The 22,815-nt window shown below is 40.6% G+C and overlaps 1 protein-coding gene across 1 annotated transcript in view; it reads left to right on the plus strand.

Moving 5' to 3' along the window:
• BCO2 (beta-carotene oxygenase 2) overlaps nt 1–22,815 on the plus strand; it is a 41,594-nt gene that overhangs the window by 6,106 nt on the left and 12,673 nt on the right. Inside the window, exons 2-8 of the mRNA XM_043995487.1 lie at nt 3,185–3,389; nt 3,589–3,800; nt 4,187–4,302; nt 5,591–5,693; nt 13,214–13,342; nt 14,732–14,892; nt 17,761–17,928. Coding sequence (XP_043851422.1) covers nt 3,185–3,389; nt 3,589–3,800; nt 4,187–4,302; nt 5,591–5,693; nt 13,214–13,342; nt 14,732–14,892; nt 17,761–17,928 — 1,094 coding nt within the window. The remainder of the gene's footprint in view (nt 1–3,184; nt 3,390–3,588; nt 3,801–4,186; nt 4,303–5,590; nt 5,694–13,213; nt 13,343–14,731; nt 14,893–17,760; nt 17,929–22,815) is intronic.

Below are 22,815 nucleotides of genomic sequence, written 5' to 3' on the forward strand. Positions count from 1 at the left end.
CCCTGATGTGGTAGGATGGCAGAGTCAACAGTAGTGTCACTGCAAAGTGGTCAAGAAAGCCATATGAGGGTTGAGAAAAGACCATTAGATTTAGATGTAAAGAGACCAGTGGTGACCTTGGAGAGAGCAGGTTCAATCCAGTGGTAGGATCAAAGCTCAGTTACAAGGGTCAAGAAATTATTGGGAGGTAAGAAAATGGAGCTTTTTCTAGGAGTTTAGCTGAGAAAGAAAGGAAAGATATAAGTTTGAGGTGATGGTAGGGTTTTTTTTAAGGATTTTTTTTTCCTTAGGAAGGGGAAGATCTGATGTAAGAATTAAGGAAGGAACCATTGGATAATGACAGCTTTAAAATTGGGAAAGAAAAGGAATGTTCAAAGAGGCGAGCCCCCATAAGGAAATAAGAGGGGATGGGATCAAGGATACATGTAGAGAGGATGGTGTTGGTAAGGAGAAAGCCCCATAATTCTTTGAGAGTGGAGCAAAGGATGAAAGAATGGGGGCTTACGTTGAGATGATTTTTCAATGTGGAATTTGGGAGGAGAACTCCTGACAAATTTTTCCAGAGATGTAGGAGGCAGAGAGACCAATTAGGCTACTGAAATATTCCAGGTAAGACTTGCTGAGGTCCTGAACTAGGATGGTGACTGTGTGAGTAAAGAGAAGGGAATGGAGGCAAGAGATGTTATGAAAGAAGAAAGGACAAAATCTGGCGATTGATGTCATATGTAGGGTGAATGAGAGGGAAGAGGTGAGGATTGTGAAGACTCATCTTTCTGAGTTCAAATCTGGCCTCAGACACTTCCTAGCTGTGTGACCCTGGGCAAGTCACTTACCCTGTTTGCCTCAGTTTCCTCATCTGTAAAGTAAGCTGGAGAAGGAAATGGCAAACCATTTCAGTATCTTGGCCAAGAAAACTGCAAATGGGGTCACTAAGAGTTGGACTGAAAAAAAAAAACACAACCAAACAACAACAAAAAGGATAATAGTTCATGGGAGCTGATGAGACTGCCAAGAGAGGATGTAAAAGTAAAAGAACTTTTTACTTCCTTCACCACAGAAAATGTAGGTTTGTAGGAATGGTGAGTTTTTCCGGAAATAAGCTGTTTTGGACATGTTGAGTGTGACATGCCTACTGGACTTATTGAATGCTTGTTGAATTAAATTGAATGTGAGGAGAAGAGATAGAAGGCCATTGTAATAATTCAGGAAGTACTGTCATGTGGAGTAGTTATGGGGATGGAAAATAAGGGACAGATTTACCAGCTATTAAATTGGAATTACATAGGGGCAGCTAGGTGGCACAGTGGATAGAGCACCGGCCCTGGATTCAGGAGGACCTGAGTTCAAACTTGGCCTCAGACACTTAACACTTACTAGCTGTGTGACCCTGGACAAGTCACTTAACCCCAGTTGCCCCCCCCACACACATTTGGGATTACATGGGACTAAGGCTTTTGGATACCAGACAGAACCATCAAAGTCTACATGAGGGTAACATGCTCCCAGATAAGCTCATATAGATGAATTCATATGCCATAAAAATACAGGGTGGTCCAAGAGTCTTAGTACAGCTGTAAGACATCAAAGCTTAAATCTATTATTATTTATTAAAAGCTAAAACTATTAAAACTTAAAACTGCACTAAGACTTTTGAGATACCCTGTTAGATTAAAAACAGTATTTTTACATAGCACTAAGTTTAATGTAAGCTAGGAGGATATTACTGGGGAGAGGAGCCTATTTATGTTGGGAGCTGAGCCATAGATGGATTTGTGGACTGTTAAATGACAAATGGGTATGATTATTAAGTGCTTACTATGTGCTGGGCACTGGGCTAAACATTGGGGATATAAAAAGAGGCAAAAGACAGTTCCTGCTCTCGAGGAGCTCACAATTTAACAAGGGCTTAGGAGACAAGAAGCAAACTATTATTAATTATCAAGTACAAATTATTAATTACCTTCATGGTGTTGTTATAAACACAGCTAATACTTCATAGCATGTAAATTATCTATTTAGATCAAAGGTTCTTAACCTTTTTGTGTTATGACCCTTTTGGTAATCTGGTGAAGCCTGCAGACCCTTTCTCGGACTCACACTTGTAAATACATAAAATGAAATACACCAGATGGCAAGGAACACAAATTATGGTGAAATTCGGTTGTGTGTGTGTGTGTGTGTGTGTGTTCACAGACTCCAGATTAAGAAGCTCTGATTCAGATAGACATAATGGCTGCTCATCCAGTAGCAAATGATAATCAGTAGTCCTCAGTGAAGTCCTGAATTAATTACTAGACAATTAATTCTCCAAAGTCAAAAGAACATCGATAGTTGGACTAGTCCCTTGCCATTAAGGAGAAAAGGAAAAGGAATTGTGTGGTCATTTGAAGTCCTTCACAATCTGGCTCTAGCCTACCTTAACGTGTCATATACCTCCTTTTCATCCCCTCTATGTTCTAGCCAAATAGGCTTATTTGCTATTGTTCTACAAACTTGACTTGCCTTCTCCTGTGCAGCAACACCCCCTCTCCATCCCTGCATGCCTTTGTACAGTCTCTTCCCCAAGGCTGAATGCTCTCCCTCCTCACCTTTGTCCCCACAATTCCCAACTCCCCACAAGGTTCACCTCGCACAGCAGCCATACCTCTTGGGGGAAGCCTTTCCTGATACCCCTAATATTCTTTCTATTCTTAATTTGTATTTACTTGGTTTTGTACTGTTACTCTCATCTCACCTAAGGAAAATATAAGTGCCACGTGGGTGGGGACCGTTTGTTTTGTCTGTGTATGTTTAGTTACTGGCCCAATGCCTGATTTGTAGTAAACATTTTTTGGGGGTGGGGCAATGAGGGTTAAGTGACTTGCCCAGGGTCACACAGCTAGGAAGTATCAAGTGTCTGAAGCTGGATTTGAGCTCAGGTCCTCCTGAATCCAGGGCTGGTGCTTTATCCACTGCGCCACCTAGCTGCCCCTGTAGTAAACATTTAATACATACTTGTTTTATTGGCTTATTCATGATATTAGAGTGGAGAGGAGGGGGGAGGGAAACAGAATTTAGAGGGGATATTTGGCAGGGTTGAAGTTTGGACATTTTCATTTTTCTTGTGCTAGGGCTGTTTTCTGTGGAGAGACTAATCTATAGCTGTTTCATGAAGACTTTCTGTGCTTTTATTTTTTCCCCATAGTTCTGAAGAACTATCTGCCAAATATTCAACAGAAGCACGTGAGCTTCAGTGGACGAAAGGGTCTGCAATGTATCGCCTCATTAATAGCCACAGTAGAGGAGACCCCTCAGCCCATTCCTGCCAGGACTCAAGGCAATTTTCCCAAGTGGCTCAATGGTTGTCTGATTCGGATAGGACCTGGGAAGTTTGAATTCGGAAAGGAAAAGTATGCCTTGATTGAAGAATGGAAAGCCATTTGTATTGTTATTATAGGATAGGCCCTTTCCTAGGCTAAATCTCTCCCTGGCCTTATTTGTCCAATTTGAAACACTACACAACCCCCGTTCCTCTACTTTTCCCTCTTCTTTTAGCCTATACCCAGCTCACTGATGCTATTGATAACTATGATCTCCTCCTGGTTGAAGGTATAATCATTGGTTCGATGGCATGGCTCTGCTTCACCAGTTCAAGATGGAGAAGGGCACCGTGACATACAAGAGCAGGTTTCTGCAGAGTGACACCTATGTGACCAACAGCATTCACAACCGGATTGTGGTCTCAGAATTTGGGACCTTGGCTCTGCCTGATCCATGCAAGAGTGTTTTGGGACGCTTCATGTCCAAGTTTGAGGCCTCTAGTAAGGAAAATTCTACATTTAGAATTTTCAGGTGTTTGATGTTAGTATTTTGTTTGTTTTTTGGGGGCAGGGCAATTGGGGTTAAGTGACTTACCCAGGGTCACACAGCTAGTAAGTGTTAAGTGTCTGAGGTCGGATTTGAACTCAGGTCCTCCTGAATCCAGGGCTGGTGCTCTATCCACTGTGCCACCTAGCTGCCCTTGATGTTAGTATTTTAATTGTTATTCTTTATGACGATCAGTACAGTTGTAAACCCCAAAAATGATTTTTATGGGTCCCTGAAACTGTTTTGATGGTTTTAAAAACCCTTTCGCTCTATACTTAGGACCCACCACAAAGAGATGGGCAGGTTATCTGTAGTAAGTGGATCTCGGGTTTATTTTCAGCCATGACGGACAACACCAACGTCAACTGTGTGAAGTACAAGGGCGATTACTACCTCAGTACTGAGATCAACTACATGAATAAAGTGGATCCTGAAACCCTGGAAAAAACCAAAAAGGTGAAGTGTCAGTCGTGAGTGGGAAGAGAGGCTGGCATTTCCTTCCTTCAAAAATATCTTTGGAGACAGCTCACAGCTGAACAAGAGGCTGGAGCCTTAAACTTGACTGAGCTTCAGTCCACCATGTCCCACCCCTCTTGGCTGGTGATCTTGATTGTGCTCCAGGATGTTAAGCACTTCATTAAGTCTGGAGGACACAAGAATAACTTACTTCTTAGTGATGGAAGAGGAGTGGAAGAAAAAAGATTATTCTGCTGCTTCCCTAGGCCTTGCAGCCTCCTTCCCCCAACCAGATTCTCCTGTGGTCACAAAGAGGTGGGGGTGGGGGTGGGGTGGGTTTGCTAGAGCCAGCTTGTACAGGTTCATGATTGTTAAAATTTCAATGTGTGCTTCCCACGAGGGCTTGATTTATTGTTTTGTTGATTGTCTAGATTTAAGAAGGTGATGGAGAAAAAGAGAACAGTGTTAATTCAATTGAAAAGTGTATCCTTTGTACCCTTCTCCACCCCAAGAGCTGGTTGTTAAACATTTGCCAGCACACCCCACCTGGGAAGGATGCTCTTAGACAATTCAGTCTACATTATATTCAGAGGTAGTGCGGACCTCCACATACGCCTTCACACACATGGTCTCTTGGTTCAATAGAGGTTTAGGTTGATTCAGGGTATGTTGGTTAGTACTTGAGCTCTAATTATGGCTTTGAATGTTAACTTCTGTACTGCTGGAGAAGTCTTAACCATAGATGGGGGGGGTTGCCCTTAGTTTTTGCCTTTTCAGTGGCAAAAATAAAAATTTTAACCTGTCTCTTAGAAAGTTGGATTTAAGTTTGTGTGCGAGAGTGAGAGATTTAAATTTATATATCCATCTACCCCCTTGGTGTGGGTCTATGATTTTACTGATGTCAAGAATTTACAGAGAGGACGCTCTTTCTTTAGCTGTACAGAGAGCCAAGACTCCTTCAGTTTATAGCCTTAGAGAATTGCTTGAGGCACTGAGAGGTTAAGGGATTTGCTCAGTCTTACACAGCCAAGGATGTATGTGTCAGAAGCAAGACATAAACTGAGGTTTTCCATTCACTTCCTTATCCTGACATGTGTTTGTATGTATAGAGATATAAAGGGTGTCCTAATATCTTGAAATTGAACTAAGACTTGGGATACCCTGTTTTTGTGCACGAGTGTGAACACACACGCTTCCTTGCTGTTTGCAAGACTCTACATAAAGGCTTCTCTAAAGACCTTTTACCAGTTTTTAGCAAAACAAATCTCTGATAGACTTTAATTTGCAGGTGGATTGGAGCAAGTTTATTGCAGTGAATGGAGCAACCGCACATCCCCATTATGACCCTGATGGGACTGCTTACAACATGGGGAACTCCTATGGGCCGCAGGGTAAGTGGGAGTAGGAGATTTTTCAGAAATTACTTGGGCTAACTGGCTCTCCAGGCTTCCTTCCCTCTTCTGGTTGGCATATGTCAGTGAATCACTGCCCATTCAGGAAAGGGAACCACATTTTCAATTGTACACCCTCCCTCCCCCATGGAGGAGATTCTGAAAGGACTCTCCCAAGCCCCAGCTCTTTACTTAAAGGATGTTGCTTCTCAATAGACAAGTGTTCCTCAGAAACCAATCTCTGGTCCCTTTGCACATTCCTTACCATAATCATAGACATTCTGTTCTTCCCCCTCCCCTTCTTGAACAGTTCATCTGCTTGTGGCTCAGGGTTTTGTTTTTTTTTGCCCCTTTTTCTTCAGTCCTGCTGACCCACATGCATGGAGGAGAGCTTTTTAGGACTTGTGTCTTAGGCATGGATGTTTAGATGGAAATTAAATTTGAGATGACCTGTAACTATAAATTATAGAGAATGTTATGATAAAAGTGATATCCTGTGGTTATTTGGCTGACCGCTTTCTTACTCATGCATACATTTTTCTCTTACAACCACATATTTACCCACTATCTGAGGAAATTACTCAATATTTACTAAGCAACAGCTATTTGATGAACCCTCTATTGGTATTTTTACTGTCTACCTTCTGCCAATTATCCATCTACTTGCTCATTCTCTTTTTCACCTAACAAGGTAAGCACTCTAAGGCAGGCAGGATTTGGTGCCAGGAAGAGTGTGTTTGAATTTCATCTCAGACATTCATCAGCTATGTGTCCCTAGGCTTGTTATTTTCTGAGCCTTAGCTTTCCCATCTGTAAAATGGAAAAATAATAGCATCTACCTCATAGCATTGTTGTGAGGATCGAATGAGATAATCTGATGTGTGCCAAAAGGCTTAGTGTAGTTTGAAGCTATCAAAAGTTCCCAACTGCACTAAGACTTTTGGGACATGGTATATACTTGTGTTTCCTTCACTGATGGCAGCTATGTAGTGCAGTGTATAGGATGCCAGGCCTGGAGTCAGGAAGACTCATCTTTGTGAGTTCAAAACTGTCCTCAGGGGGCGGCTAGGTGGCACAGTGGATAAAGCACCAGCCCTGGAGTCAGGAGTACCTGAGTTCAAATCCGGCCTCAGACACTTGACACTTACTAGCTGTGTGACCCTGGGCAAGTCACTTAACCCCCATTGCCCCGCAAAAAACCCAAAAAACCAAAACCAAAAACCAAAAACAAACAAAAACTGTCCTCAGACACTTCTTAGCAGTGTGACCTTGGGCAAGTCACACACTGTTTTCCTCAGTTCCTCATCTATAAAATGAGCTGGAGGAGGAAATGGCAAACCACCCCAGTGTCTTTGCCAAGAAAACCCTAAATGAGGTCACAAAGAGTCAGATAAGACTGAAAGATGACTGAACAACAACCCTCATCGATGGATGCATTTGTATCTTTCTGTGTATAGATATTCAATTCCATTGCATCTTTTTTTTTTTTCCAGGCAGTGGGGGTTAAGTGACTTGCCCAGGGGCACACAGCTAGTAAGTGTCAAGTGTCTGAGGTCAGATTTGAACTCAGGTACTTCTGAATCCAGGGCCAGTGCTTTAACCACTGCGCCATCTAGCTGCCCCCTAGATATTCAATTCAATAAGCATTTATTAAGTTCTTACTATGGGTATAAAGGATAAAAAAATAAAATTATAATGCCATTACCCAAGCAGAGAGACATATAACATTGAGGTCTATATTTTCTGTTTCTGTAGATCAGGAGAGAGAGAGAGAGAGAAAGAAAGAAATAGTGTGTTGTACATGTATCATATGTCTCTGATGGGTGTTTTCTGTGTACCAATCAATGCATATCTGCATGTTGATTTCCTCTAGGGTGGGGGGTGAGTGTGGGTGTGTGGTTGTATGCACATACTAGTTAGAGGAGAGTAAATGTGAGACTCGATGTTGGCAGTATTGTTTTGTGTAATGTCCCTTACAGGGTTTCAAAATGAAATCTGAGTGGCCTCTTAAATCCTTTTCCTGTCTGCAGACCTCAGCTATATTTAAGTTCTCTGGTGTTATCCTCATATAAGCCCCCAAATGAAAGGATCTTTTTTGTCATTGATGGTTTCTGGAAGTAGTGTTTTTCTTAGAAAAATGTTACCCTCTGTTTTCCCTTGGGCAACTCATGTAGCCTCTCATTTTCCTTCATCTGTAAAATGGGGATAATAATCCTGTACTTCACAGGTTTGTTGTGGGCATCAAATGAAATAATGTATGTAGTGATTTTCTAACCTTAAAGTGTTATCTATATAAGTGTTAGCTACTGTTATTATTCCCAACTTTGGGTCATCATCAGATTTAATAAGTATTCCATCTATGCCTGGGATATAATAAACAAATGCTTATTGACTGACTAGATATTCATTCAAATCACTGATAAAAATGTTAAAAGAACAGGACCAGCGCTAGAGTCCATCTATAGCAATGGCCCTCTAAGCTGTTATGCTTACTTTAACCAGCATTATTTGCATTGTGTAATTTAATCAGTTCCAAATACATCTAACCCTATTGTTATTCAATCCACATGCATAACTTGTGCCAGAGGATATTGTGAGAGACTGTCAGATGCCCTGCTGAAACCCAGAGCATTTCTCAGATCTGGTTTGTAACCCTGTCAAAAAAAGGAAATCAGGTTAGTCTGGTACAGCTAGCTCTTAAAGCTATGCTGGCTTTTGGTGACTCCATCTTCTTTTCTAAGAGCTTAGGAAGCATCTCGTTAATAATTATTTCTAGAATTGTACCAGGCTGATTGACTTATAGTTTAAAAATACCCATCTTATTTCCTTTTCAGAAAAGCCATTATTTTACCCATTTCTAGGGTTGAAATTGACCATTTACCATGATTCTTCAAAGATGACTAACTCAGTAATACCTTCTTTCAGTAAACTAAGATGTAGCTTGTCTGGGTTATGTGACAACAGGGATGCTACTCCCTCCCCAATTCCTTGTCTTGGATTTTGATTTCCTATTTAACATGTTAATCTCTTTTCTTTTCCAGCAAAATCATCCTTCTTGGTAGAGAAAATAGAACTTGTGTTTTTCCTTTTCAAATCAACAAGTATTTTTTTATAGTACATACTATGTATTATTAAGCACCTACATAGTGCCAGGATACAAATAGTGGCAAAAAAACAGTTCTTGCCCTCGAGAAGCTCTGACCTAACCTACTGGAGGAGACAACTATAGTCTGCTTTTGCCTTTCTGTTCATGACAAGTACTGGTAATCGTATCACCAGTGCCTACCTAGTACAGTGTCTTGAAAATTGTAAGCATTCAATAAGAGTTTGTTGCTTTGCTTGTCGCTTTGAATTGAATGGAGCTGACATCCCAAGCTAGATTTTCCCCACTTGAGTCTTGTTACATACATTTAAACTTACCGACAGTGTTTGCGCTAAGACTGGTCTACTTATGTGGCTTTGGTTACTGTATATGTTTTGACATTGAAGAAGCAGTGTGCCTCCTCTTTGGTCCTCCTCCTTTACCTTTATTCTCAGCAGGTAGGTGGTGCAGTGGACAGAGGGCTAGACTTGGAATCAGGAAGACCTGAGTTTGAATCCTAACCCAGACACTATTTGCATGACTTTGGGCAAGTCACTTAACCTCTGCCTCAGTTTCCTCATCTGTAAAATGAGGATAATAATAGCACCTGCTTTCCATGGTTGTTGTGAGGTTCAAATGAGATACCACAAAGCCTTAAAGTGCTCTATAAATGCTAGTGATTATTATTCTTTGCTGTGAATTTTGTGACGGGCTTCCTGAATCCCCAGTCAGCCAGAAAGATGCTGCTATGCCTCGTTTTCCCCCCTCTCAGTTTTCATCTATTGTATCTTCCTGTGTGCTATCTGTGTCTTGCATATTTCATATTGCTCTGATTATGAGCTGAACTGCCTCCTCCTAATACCTCTTCCCCAAAACCTGGTTATATAAGTCCTGTATATACTGATGGATTTTTTTTCCTTTTTGAGAGCTTATTTTAGGAGCATGACCTGTGTTCAAATCAAGTGGCAGGCAGAGTGACAGTGGGCTGGACTCTGAGTTAGGAAGACTTGGGTTTGAGTCCCACTTCTGGCATTTGATAGCTCAACTATTATGGACAAATCATGTAATCTTCCCAAGCCTCAGTTTCCTCATTAGTAGAGGATAATACCTGTATTACCTACCTCAAAGACATGTTCTGAGTTTTCAATGACAAACTTATAGCACTTTGCAAACTCTAAAGTGTTTTGTATTTGTTTGTCTTCCTTTGCATCCTCAGCACTCAGCACAGGTCCTTGGCATACAGTAAGCACTTAATAAATGCTAGTTGACTGAGTGACGAAAATGCTATGGAAATAACAATTTTTCAATGGCTTTTCACTCTTCATTCTTTTTAATCTCTCCCCAACAGTTGATATTGTCAACTACCATCTTCTTTTGGATGTTGGCTCCTCTCTGGGTTTTTGTGACACTTCCCATTTGGTTTTCCCTTTTGCTTATTTGACCTCTCCTCAGTGGATATTTAATTATCAACTCTCTGAAGATGAGGACTCCCAGATCTATATTTCCATACTGGTTCTCCCTCCCAACCTCCAATCTTGCCTCACCAACTGCCCATGGACATTTTGAATTGGATAGGAATCTTAAACTCAATGTGCCCAAAATGGAGCTCATGGTCTTTGCTCTTCCTGATTTCCCTCTTTCTGTCAAGGGCACTGTCATCCTTTTAGTCCCCCCCCAGGTTCAAAACCAGGAGTCATCTTTGACTCTTTACTCTCATCACCTCCCTTCCATATCCAGTCACTTGCCAAGTTCTTTGCTTATTCCCACATCTCCCATATCTATTCCCTTCTCTCCATTCAACCACCACCCTATCTCAGACCCTCATATCTAACCTGTTGCCAAGTCCTGTGAATTTTAGCTTTGTAACCTCTTCTGTATATACACCCTTCTCTCCTCTGATGTTGTCACCATCCTGGTGAAGACCATCATCACCTCACTCCTGGACTACTCAAAAAGCCTGCTATACGGTCTCCCTCTTTCAGGTCTACAGTAATAGACTTCTACTTAATCTCCCTGCCTCTAGACTCTCCTCTCTCTCTTTTTTTGTTTTGTTTGTTTTTGCGGGGGCAATGAGGGTTAAGTGACTTACCTAAGGTCACACAGCTAGTGTCAAATGTCTGAGGCCAGATTTGAACTTGGGTCCTCCTGAATCCAGGGCCTATGCTTTATCCACTGTACCACCTAGCTGCCCCTTAGACTCTCCTCTATATAATTCATCCTGTACACGGTCATCCAAGTCATATTCCTAAAGTGCAGGTCTTACCATGTTGATTTTCTGCTTAAGTAGTTTTTGTGGCCCCCCGTTGCTTCCAGGATAAATTACAAATTTCTTTCTGTGGCACTTAATGCCTTTTTACGATCTGGTTTCAATCTATTTTTCTCAAACGCATTTCTATTCCTTTCCCTCTTGAATTCTGCATCTCAGCCATACTGGTCTGTTTGTCGTTTGCTTCACATGCTATTCCATGCTTTATTCTTGTCCTTGTACCATCAGGGCCTAGTGCACATGGTGCCTATCACTTGTTTTCTTCTTAAACCTCTCCTATTGGACATCTCAGACCGGGTGGCTCATAAACATCTTAAACTCAAGCTTGTTCCAAACTCAACTACCGAACTCTCTCTCTTTCTTCCCAAACCCTCACTTCTTAACTTTTCTATCCTTGTTGAGGGCGCTACAATTCTCCCAGTCACCTGCAGTTGCAACCTCGGTATAAAATTTGACTCCTCACTCTCTCTCTTAACCTCCCTCTTCCCTCATATCTAGTCTGTTGCCAAGTCCTGTGAACTTTAGCTTTGTAACCTCTTCTGTATATACGCCCTTCTCTCCTTTGATGCTGACACCATCCTGGTGAAGACCATCATTACCTCACTCCTGGACTGCTCAAATAGCCTGCTATATGGTCTCCCTGTTTCAAGTCTTTACTCACTTCAATCTATCCTCCACTCACTATCAGTTTATGATTTTCCTAAAGATCAGGTCTGACCATGTCATTCCCTTGTTCAATAAACCTCCAAGATCAAAGATAAAATCCTCTGTCATTCCAAATGCTTCAAATATGGCTCCCTCCTGCCTTTCCTGTCTTCTTTTTTTTTTTTTTAATGTATGAGGTATTTTATTTTTTCCGTTACATGTAAAGATACTTTCCTGTCTTCTTAAACCCGATTCCCCTCCCTTCCACCTCTTTCTCCACCCCCCCCACCCCAGATCTGAGATCCAGTGACACTGGCCTTCTTACTGTTCCTCAAAGAAGACACTCTATCAGAAGAATTTACACAATAACAGGAATATTGTAAAGATAATTTATACATAAATATATATATTATATAAAGAATATTTATATGTAGTAAAAACTTAGTAACTGATCAACACAATGACCAACTATAATTTCAAAGAATTCATGATGAAAAACACTATCCATTTCCTAATAGAAAACTGATGAATTCAGAGAGCACATTTTTTTCTCTTTATTTCTTTTATTTGCTTTTCTTCTCCCCACAACATGGCTAATGTGGAAATTTGTTTTGCATGACTTCATATTTTTAATAAGTTTTGTATTTCTTGCCTTCTCAATGGGTGGCAGAGGGATAGGGGAAGGGAGATAATTTGGAATTGAAAATAAAATTGAATTAAAAAAATAAGACACTCCATCAAGTGATTCCATGCATTTCACTGTCTTGTCCCTCATGTTTGATATTCTGTCACTTCTCAGCTCTGTCTCCTGGCCTTCTTGACTTCTTTCAAGGCTCAGTTAAAATTCCATGTTCTACAAGAAGACTTTCCTGATCCTTCTTAATACTAGCGTTTTCCCCCTGTTGATTACTTCCAATTTATCCTGTATACAGCTTATTTATAATCGTTTGCATGTTGTCTCTCCTTGAAAGCCGGGACTGTTTTTATTTTTGTTTTTGTTTTGCCCTTTCTTTGTATCTCCAACATTTAGCACAGTGCCTGTCCCATGTTAAGCACTTAAAAAATGCATATTGACTGACGGAATGACATAGCGAGTACTCAGTAAATGCCTGTTGAATTGGATTGTATTGAATTGAATATCCACCTCTTATTTTCACACTCAGACAGTTGCTGCTATCAAGGAAGAGAGATGAAAAATGTTACAAAGGGTTAACACAGTTCGTTCTTCACCTGCTTTTAATGCTCTGATGCCAAGGAGACAATTTTAGAATATAAATTTAGTGCTCCTGTTTATTATTCAGCATTATAAAAGAATTCTGAGTTATAGTTATCAGGCTGGTTGGTTTTCTTGTGAGTGTGTGTTATCTTCCATTTCCAAACCTACTGTATGAAATCCTCCTTTTGTGAAACATGAATGTTTCAGTGATTACATTACTACTCTAGCTATCTGCCCAGGATCCAAGGGAATGTTGTAGCTTTTCGTCTGGCATGAGTCTTTCTCTTTAGACAGCCCTTCTCATTTTCTAGGTTCCTGCTATAATGTTATCCAGGTTCCTCCTCAGAAAGCAGACCCTGAAGAGACTATCCATGGGGCTCGAGTCATATGTTCCATTCCTTTTGACCAAAAGATGAAACCTTCTTATTACCACAGCTTTGGTGAGTCCAGAGAACACTAAATCAATAACAAAGAAATGGACCTTACTGCCCCTCATTTGTCATTGTAGCCTGGGCTGCTTGGTTAGCATGGTTGATTAGAGCAGAGGGCTAACAGGGCACAGTTTCTAAATTCTAGCCCACCATTAGTATTTCAGACAGTTCTTCTCACTCTGGCCATCTGCCCTCTGTGTTCTATTCATAAAGGGGATTGGATGGATGTATGGGGCTCAGTTCAAGTTATCACTATTATGGGGGAAACCCCATAAGCGCATTGCTGCTTAGTAATGGATCAGTGAACAAGCATTTAATAAAGACTTGTTATGTGCCAGGCACTGTGCAGAGTGATAAGAATACAAATACAAGCAGCAAGACCATGCATGTTCTCAAGGAGATTCCATTCTTTTGGGAGAAGATGACAGAAAAAAGGAGGAAAAGGAAATGGGGTGAGGGGAGGAAGGAAGGAGCATGATAGAGAAAATCTGAAGTGAAGCCTGGAGAGGAATGAAGCATAGATGGCTTGGGTGCCCTCTTTCAATAGACAGTCTGGAAGGATTCATTCATTTGGAAGGAGAAAGGCCATAGCGACTGACGATAACTTCCAATGTATGAATTTCAGGGCTATAGGAAGTTTCCAGGACGAAAACATTTCTGGGGCATGGTAGAAAGAGTCCAGAGTGCAGCCTTAATTTGGATTCTTACTAATCTGAAAGCATGATAGGAACGAGTTATTTAAATCTTTAGGAAACACTCTATATTTCTTCAGGATTCATTCAGAAATGTGTCTTCTCCTGTATCTTAAACCATATTATCCAAAATGCTCCTGCATTGCTGACCTGCTGTCAGAAGGAAGAGGTCTGAAGAGTAAAGATTTTTTTTGCCCTGCAAATTCCTGTGCACATGGTACCACAAATGAAGCCAATATTTTTTTGTTCTGGCTCAGCATAATATTCCCAAAATCACATGTGATGATTTAAGTGGCACCTACTTTTCTACATCTAGTATATCTGGATCAAGAGATGAACCAACAGAGGATTCATATCAGTATTTCCTGGCACTTCCCTTCATCTTGTAGGGGTGGGAAATGCTATGCAAAGCAGAGCTGACAGAAAGCAAGGGAAGAATTACTACTAATCAGTCCTTATCAAGGCTAATGATCTGCCCAGACATGGTTTTGTATTGCTCAAGCTGTTCTCCATAACTCAGATCTCTGCTTTGCCAAACTCTAACGTCCTCCAACAGAATGTAAGTCCCCTGAGGTCAGGGACTGTTTCCTTTTTGCTTTTGAATCTCCTGATGCTTAGTACAGTCCCTGGCATGCAGTGGGTATTTATTAAAAATTCATTGTATGAATCATCAATATGCTAAGAATTGTTTTTCTGAATCTTTCAGGAATGACAAAGAACTACATCATCTTCATCGAGCAGCCCCTAAAGATGAACCTGTGGAAAATCATCACTTCCAAAGTTCGGGGGAAGGCCTTTTTGGATGGGCTCAGCTGGGAACCCCAGTATAATACACGGTTTCATGTGGTGGATAAGCATACAGGACGAGTAGGTATTTGGAGTATATATGTCACCAGTACTTTGCACACCCTAGGAACTTAATAAATATTTATTGTTCTAGAAAAGTTGTTCAGTGATGAATTTCCATAAAGACCAGTTTCCATATGAGAAATTTCTCACCATTGATGAAGATTCCTCCACTGGTATCTTCGTGTTGTCAAGAAAACTCAACATTTGTTCCCATCACATTGGTTGGAACTCCTGGGGTTAATTTATGGGAGGACATCGGATCACAGGTGTGGAGTTGGAAAGGATCATAGAGATCATTGAGTCCGACCTCTTTTGAAAGATGAGGATACTGAAGCCCAAAGAGGTTCAATGACTTGCTTGCCCAAGGTCACACAGATCATAAATGTCTGAGGCAGCATTTGAATATCCTGGGTCTTCATGGATTCTCTAGAGTCATGAGTGATTTGTAATATTTTGGAAGGAATTTGCACACTGATGATATCATGTGGTATTAGAGAAAGCTAAGTGGCACAATGGATAGAGCTCTGGATCTGGAATCAGGAAAACCTGAGTTCAAACCCAGTCCCAACCCCTTACTAGCTATGTGACCCTAGACAAGTCACTTTACCTCTAGCTGCCTCAGTTACCTCAAATGTAAAATGGGGAAAATAATGGCACCTGGAAGGGAGGTTGTGAGGATCAAATGAGATAATATTTGTAAAGCACTTAACTTAGCACAGTGTGTGGCACACAGTAGGTGCTTTCTAAATGCTTATCAGACATCCATTGGGCCACTGGGACCTTTCTCACAGTCTCCTAATGTCTGCTAATAATATCTCCATTGGAACCATTGATATTATCTATCTCCAGGGTCTAGGCTCACTTAATACTTAATACACTTAATATAGCAGGTTCTGCATATTAGAATCACTTTAGGAAATGATTATATTAACCAGCTGAATCAATTAAAAGGACATCTGTGGACATTATCCTAGCAGTGCCTCTTCCACATGGCAGTTATTGGTGATGTAGGCCTTGCGTGTGTAGCAGTCTCATAACTTCCTTCAGTTATCCTCTGTTTAATTATAAGCTCTCCTAACTCCCTGCTATGGGTACAACAATACTTATAAAGTCTGGGGTCTCATCCTCCTGTTTCACAGTGCTGGTTAATGATCAGGTCCATATTCTAGGTTTCTTTCCCAGAGGGCCATTAAAAATGATAGGTTTCTTGGAACCCCTTGAATAATAGGAACTGGGTTGGTTTGTGTGTGTGTGTGTGTGTGTGTGTGTGTGTAAGCATAGACCTACATTATATATAGACTTAGACATTTCTAGAGCAGAGAACCTGTAGGGTAGGGGATGATTATGAAGATAGAGGTAATTTGGGCTCCAGTACCTCTAAGAGATTGACAAATGAGGAAGTTAGAATAGCTGATGTAGCTTCTGTGGGATGGTTCCACCTGCACTTTTCCTAGTATCAGAAAGGCAACTTGATTCCCCAAACTAGAAATTGAATCTAAGAGGTTATTTTTCTTTAATGTATGAAATAATGGACAGGGAGCTGGCAATGGAGACAGGAAGATGTAGGTTCAATTCCTGCTTCTGATACATACTGGCTGTGTGACTATGGGCAAGACATGACATCTCAGGGCTCTAGACCAGAGATGACAAATACAGTCAGCAACATGAATCAGATTAAAATATAATTGGGAAATAGTGAATACAATCAATAAAAAATACAGTAAAACATAGGTAACATTACATTTTAAAACTAAGTCAGTATGCTACCCACATGGATCCTTATCTATTATTAGTAGATCCATTTCTATTTGAGTTTGATACCACTGGTCTACACAACTCTAAGACTATCAGCCAGTTGTATAAGCAGTGCTGACCTGCCTTGTTTTCCTCACCTAGAAGTGCCCTGTATCAATAAAATCCTAGATCTAGGTCTTATCGATATGTAATAATATAGAAATGGTCGGATAGTCTCATTTGACTAAAATAAGGTTAATTCTATTAATCAATGATTCTTTAATACAAATTCAGTCAAGTATTTATTGAGAGACTTCTATTGCTTTTTTTTTTTTTTTTTTTGCAGGGCAATGGGGATTAAGTGATTTGCCCAGGGTCACACAGCTAGTGTCAAGTGTCTGAGACCGGATTTGAACTCAGGTCCTCCTGAATCCAGGGCCAGTGCTTTATCCAGTGCGCCACCTAGCTACCCCCTGACTTGTATCACTTTTTGCAAGTTGAGAGCAATTTTAATGGAACTCAACCATGGTGCAATGGAAAGAGAACTGGATATAGAATCAAAAGGCTTGGGTTGGAATCTCTGGTCTGCTACTTATTGGCTGTGGAGATTTGTGGAAATCATTTAACTTCTCTGCTTTGGTTTTCTCGTCTGTAAAATGGGGATAATTTGAATTATTGTGAAGACCAAATGAGATGATGTGTGTGAGCATTTTGTAAGTCTTTAAGTCCTAGATAAATGACCCTCCACATCTCCCATTTGTGTATGCATTTGTGCTTTGCTTTTCTTTCTACAGAAAATACCATGAATTTGGTTAAGTACAGCACCCCTTCTGGGATCTCTTCCCAGGTTAACACTTATGGGTTTGAAGGTTGGGTTCCCAGAGGACAAACTCATTGTGGTGGTTTTCTAACCCTATTTCCTCCATGTCTTTGGTGAAGATGTAATACCCAGCAGAGTGATGGTACAGTCCAAGGATCCAGGACAAATGTCAGGATATGCTGCTTCTAAGTTTTCCAGATCTGTCATACAATCACCTCAACAGAAACCTGGCATTTGATTTTTCCCATATTTAAATTACATGAATCCTAGTGTCATAGAGAAGAAGAGAAAAAAAAACCCAAACCCTCCCTTTTTGTTTTCTTTCTCTACAGGTCCTTCCAGGGGTATTTTACAGCAAACCTTTTATTACTTTCCATCAAATCAACGCCTTTGAGGACCAGGGCTGTGTTGTAGTGGATCTGTGTTGCCAGGATGATGGTAGAATCCTGAACATTTATCAGTTACAGAATCTACGGAGAGCAGGGGAAGGGCTGGACCAGGTAAACTCTTGTTGTTCTATATGTAAGGAAAGAGAGTGCCCCTTGTGTTAAGGAGATCGAGGGGCAGCTAGGTGGCACAGTGGATAGAGCACCGGCCCTGGAGTCAGGAGTACCTGAGTTCAAATCTGGCCTCAGACACTACACTTACTAGCTGTGTGACCCTGGGCAAGTCACTTAACCCCAATTGCCTCACTAAAAAAAAAAAAAGAAAAAAAAAAAGAGAAGGAGATCGAGTGTGGTGGGGACAATATCCTTATGTGTGACTTGAAGGGAGGCAGAATAGATGTCCCTACACTCTTCTCCCTCCACCTTTCTTTCCTGCCAGGAGGGAAAGCATAAGGTTGGCAAAGTAGGCCACCATTCTACTCTCCTTGGAGAGCAGGGGTACTGGGCTAGAAGTCTATCTATCTGCTCCCCTAAAGATTGTTCGTAAAGGGTACACGATCAGGTTCAAACTAACTTTTGATCATTTTGTTATTTTTTTGGAGGTGAATGCCTTGCCATTTCTTTTACTTTCTTTTTTAAAAATAAAAGTATTTTATTATTTTCCAGTTACATGTAGAGATAGTTTTCAACATTTGTTTATATAAGATTTCCAATTTCCAATTTTTCTCCCCCCCCTCCCCTAGACAGCCGGTAATCTGATATAGGTGTTATATATATATATGTATGTATGTGTGTATATATATGTATGTATGTGTGTGTGTATATATATGTATGTGTGTATATGTATATATATGAAATAACATTAAACATATTTCTGCATTAGTCATGTTATAAGAGAAGAATCAGAGCAAAAAGGAAAAACCTCAAAAAAGAAAAACAACAGCACCAAAAACAAAAGAAATAGTATGGTTCAATCAGGATCCATATTCCACAGTTCCTTTTTTTTCTGGATTTGGAGAGCCTTTTCCATCATGAGTCCTTTGGAACTTTCTTGTGCCGTTGTATTGGTGAGAAGAATCTAGTCTATCACAGATGATCAGCACATCATGTTGTTGATACTGTGTATAATGTTCTGGTTCTGCTCATCTTACTCATCATCAGTTCATGCAAGTCCTTCCAGGTTTCTCTGAACTCCTCCTGCTCATTGTTTCTTACAGCACAATAGAGTTCCATTACATTCATATACCAGAACTTGTTCAGCCATTCCCCAATTGATGGGCAACCCCTCAATTTCCAATTCCTTGCCACCACAAAAAGAGCAGCTATAAATATTTTTGTACATGTGGGTCTTTTCCCCATTTTTATTATCTCTTTGGGAAAAGACCCCAAACTGTTATTGCTGGGTCAAAGTGTATGCACAGCTTTATAGCCTTTTGGACATAATTCCAAATTGCAGAGCATTCATTTCTGCCAATAAGGAGAGTGTCCCATACCAATGGGCATTACATTTCAGTGGCATTCAATGACATTAAACCTGCCAGTACCAGGCTTGGGGTGTAAAACTGCCTGTTCCTTTCTTGGGAATTATAGACCTACAAGGATTTAGAGTAATTTTATAGCATTGAGATCACAACTACTACTTTTGTTTATATAAGATTAATATTTCAACTACTCCCCCAAATGGATTTGAGGGACTTTTCAATGGAAATGGTAGATAGATTGCTGGCCTTGGGGTCAGGAAGGCCTAGGTTCACATTCCACTTCTGACATTTACTGTAAACTCTGGGTAGGTTACTTAACTTGTCTAAATTTCAGGCTACTTCATAGGACCTACCTAATAATTTGCAGATAGATTTTGATCTGCAATAGTGGGAGGGAGTTCCCTGGATTGAAATGACAGATCCTTCTTATGTCTAGCAATAAAATCAAACACAATATAAAGTAGGATAACTAAAAATAAAAACTGAACAGAATTAATTAAAAGAATCAGAGAAATAAATATTAGTAGACACATAAGATGAATTGATGACTGCAGGTGAGCACTGAATATAGCCACATGTTTCCCAGCATCCAAAGGATAAAAAAAGAAACAGGTCAGGTTGGCAAATTCTCATTGTTCAACAAATGAAAACATGCATGTTTATACTTCATTACTTCAAGTACTCATTGGTAATCCATCCACTGATGCAAGTCCTAATTCCTTCTTGACTTTGTAAATAGGGTCTATTTTTGGTTTAGGGATTGTACTGTGACCCCCAAAATTCATGACCTACTGATTAACCCTCAGGAGATGAACCTCTCTAATCTTAGCTAGACTAGTCTTTGTATGACAGGTATGTAGAACATTGTTAACACTGTTCTTAAATTCTTTTCAACTTGCTAGGGCATGTAGACCACATAGTCTGGTAGTACATAGCCTTTTGGGGGCAGCTAGGTGGTGTAGTGGATAAAGCACTGGCCCTGAAATTGGGAGGACCTTAGTTCAGATCTCACCTTAGACATTTGCTAGCTTTGTGACCCTGGGCAAGTCTCTTAACCCCAATTGCCTTAAACATCTGAAACCACCTCCATTTGTCTTGATATGTATCTTGCCACTGGACCTAGATGGCTCTGGAAGAGAGAGTTGAGGTTGGTGACATTGCACAGCCCTCCCTCACTTAAATCAAATTCATTGCAAGTGACAACGTTACATGGATATTATGGTCCTCTTTGAAAATTATGGACAAACAACAACAACATAGCCTTTGGTAACCCAGGGTTACCTCAAGGTTACAGGCATCAGTGTTGGTCTTTTTTTTGGTACTGAACTTAAAGAGGAATTTGTACTCCTTAATTCAACAATCTCAAAAGAGCTCTCAAAAGTTATAGAATTGCAGAATCTTGGGGTTGTCAGGGACCTCCAAGTAAAGAGGAAGAAACTGAGACCCAAAGATAAATGACTTGTACACAGTCACACAGGAAACTCATGGAAGAACTGGTACAAGAACCTGGGTCTCTAGATTCCAAGTCCAGGACTCTCTACTATAGCACAGGGTACCAGGGTACCTTGTACCTGAATTGCTGGTTTATACTTGTTATATACATACATACATACATACATACATACATACACATACATACACATACACGTATATACACACACATATACACATATACATATATATGTGTGTATGTGTGTGTTGTCTAAATTTACACATGTAGCTCATGGGTGGCATAGACAGATATGATCTGAGGTCTGTCCAACCTTTGCACTCAGGACAAAGGCCACTTCCACATCCTCCGCATACTTACTGGGCAATATCTCTTTTAGTCTCCAAGAGGAATGTTAGACTAAAAACAGATCTCTCTGCCACTACTCAAATAGCTCTAATTTAGGGGTATGGTAGCTTTAGAAAGAAAGCTGCTTCCCTGCCTGCTCTTCAGAGGGAGTGTAGCCCTTAGCCCACCCTCACCAGCTTCCTCCTCTATACCAAATGCTATTTACACAAGAGAACATCACCAACAATGAATGGCAGTTAAATCCACGCATCCAAGCAAAACAGCAAATTGAAATCTGAGTTCTCCAGTTTTGAATATACCAGTGAATATTCAAGAGTAAATGAGCCCTTCACCTAAGATAAGATTTCAGCTCAAACCAGAAGAGAGAAAATTATCTCAGCCAGGACAAGTCCTCTCTCAGAAATCTCTAGAATTGCAAGTCCTAGATGTTAAGGAACATGATGGGGCCAGCTCCCATACATGTCTGCAGCTTGGCGGCAAGGGTTTTGGGAGAAGGTAGGATTCCAATCTATCATTCAAAGTTCTGTCTTTCTTGACTACCTCCCGGGGCAGCGGGGGTGTGGGGGGGGTGGGGGTGTGTGTGTCTTCTGACCTTGTGTGCTGTTGAAATATCTGAAACCAACTGAAATAAGTCCCTTATGGCTGGCACAGGAGGATGTGCCCAAAATTCTCCCAGCCAATCAGGAGTCATAGCTTCCACTGCTTGCTATGCTGGTATCTTTCCTCAAAACTGCTCCAGGCTTCGTTGGAAGCCTGATTACACAATAAATCCAAGGTGGATTTTTCTGATAAGTTTTGACATGTTAATATTGTGAATTGTTGATTCAAGGGTGACCCATATGCTTAAAAACAAGGATTCTTAATCTATTTTTTTTTTTTTGGTCATAGACCCTTTTGGCAGTCTGATGTGGCCTGTGGACCCCTTCTTGGAATGATGTTTGTTGCCTACATTCATATTTAAAAGAAATGCCAGATTTCAATGAGAATTTAGTATAAATAAAGATGTAACGTTTTCCCCATTTAATTTCACGGATCCGCGGAAATCTATCCATGGATTCCTTAAGGATCATGCAGACCCCAGGTTAAGAACCTACTGCTTTAGAAATAAGCATAGAGAACCCAGAGGTGACATTTCATGGTAAAAGTTGGGGAGCCTTGATTTCTCAGACAGTGTACCAACCCACTTCTCCATGGAGAGGCACTCAGGAGGTAAGGCCTGTATTTTTCTCAAAAGGGGGAATCTGTTTTAGTACTTGAACAAGTTTTTGGTTGAACTCCTTTAGTTCTGTACCATATACTATGAAGTACATTTTGAAAGGCATGTGTGAGTTGTCTGAACTATAAAAAGACCTTGGATTGGCCCCAGTAGGCCATCTGAGTAGAACTATATCCTTACTGGTCTGCCAGGTTGAGTTATCTGTCAATGCCTTCTCACAGGGCTGAATGAACTGACTTGTCAGATGGGATTATTGAGTATCATCTTTTTAAATGCTAGAGAATGTCTGTCAAATAGAATGATTTTCATTTTGTTATAGTTGATGCTAAACTACTCCTTCTAACAACAATTAGCCAACAGGCTCAGCTGCTTCTTAAGTCTGCTCCTAATTAGGAATGATAAAGCCATGTAATCAGCATAGAGGCAGATGCTTGTTTTCCCATTTGCTGTGGCTAAAGGACACACATCCAATCTATCAAATGACTGTCCCAGTTATTTAAATATAG

Source organism: Dromiciops gliroides, chromosome 3 (assembly GCF_019393635.1).
Source record: "Dromiciops gliroides isolate mDroGli1 chromosome 3, mDroGli1.pri, whole genome shotgun sequence".
NCBI lineage: Eukaryota > Metazoa > Chordata > Mammalia > Microbiotheria > Microbiotheriidae > Dromiciops > Dromiciops gliroides.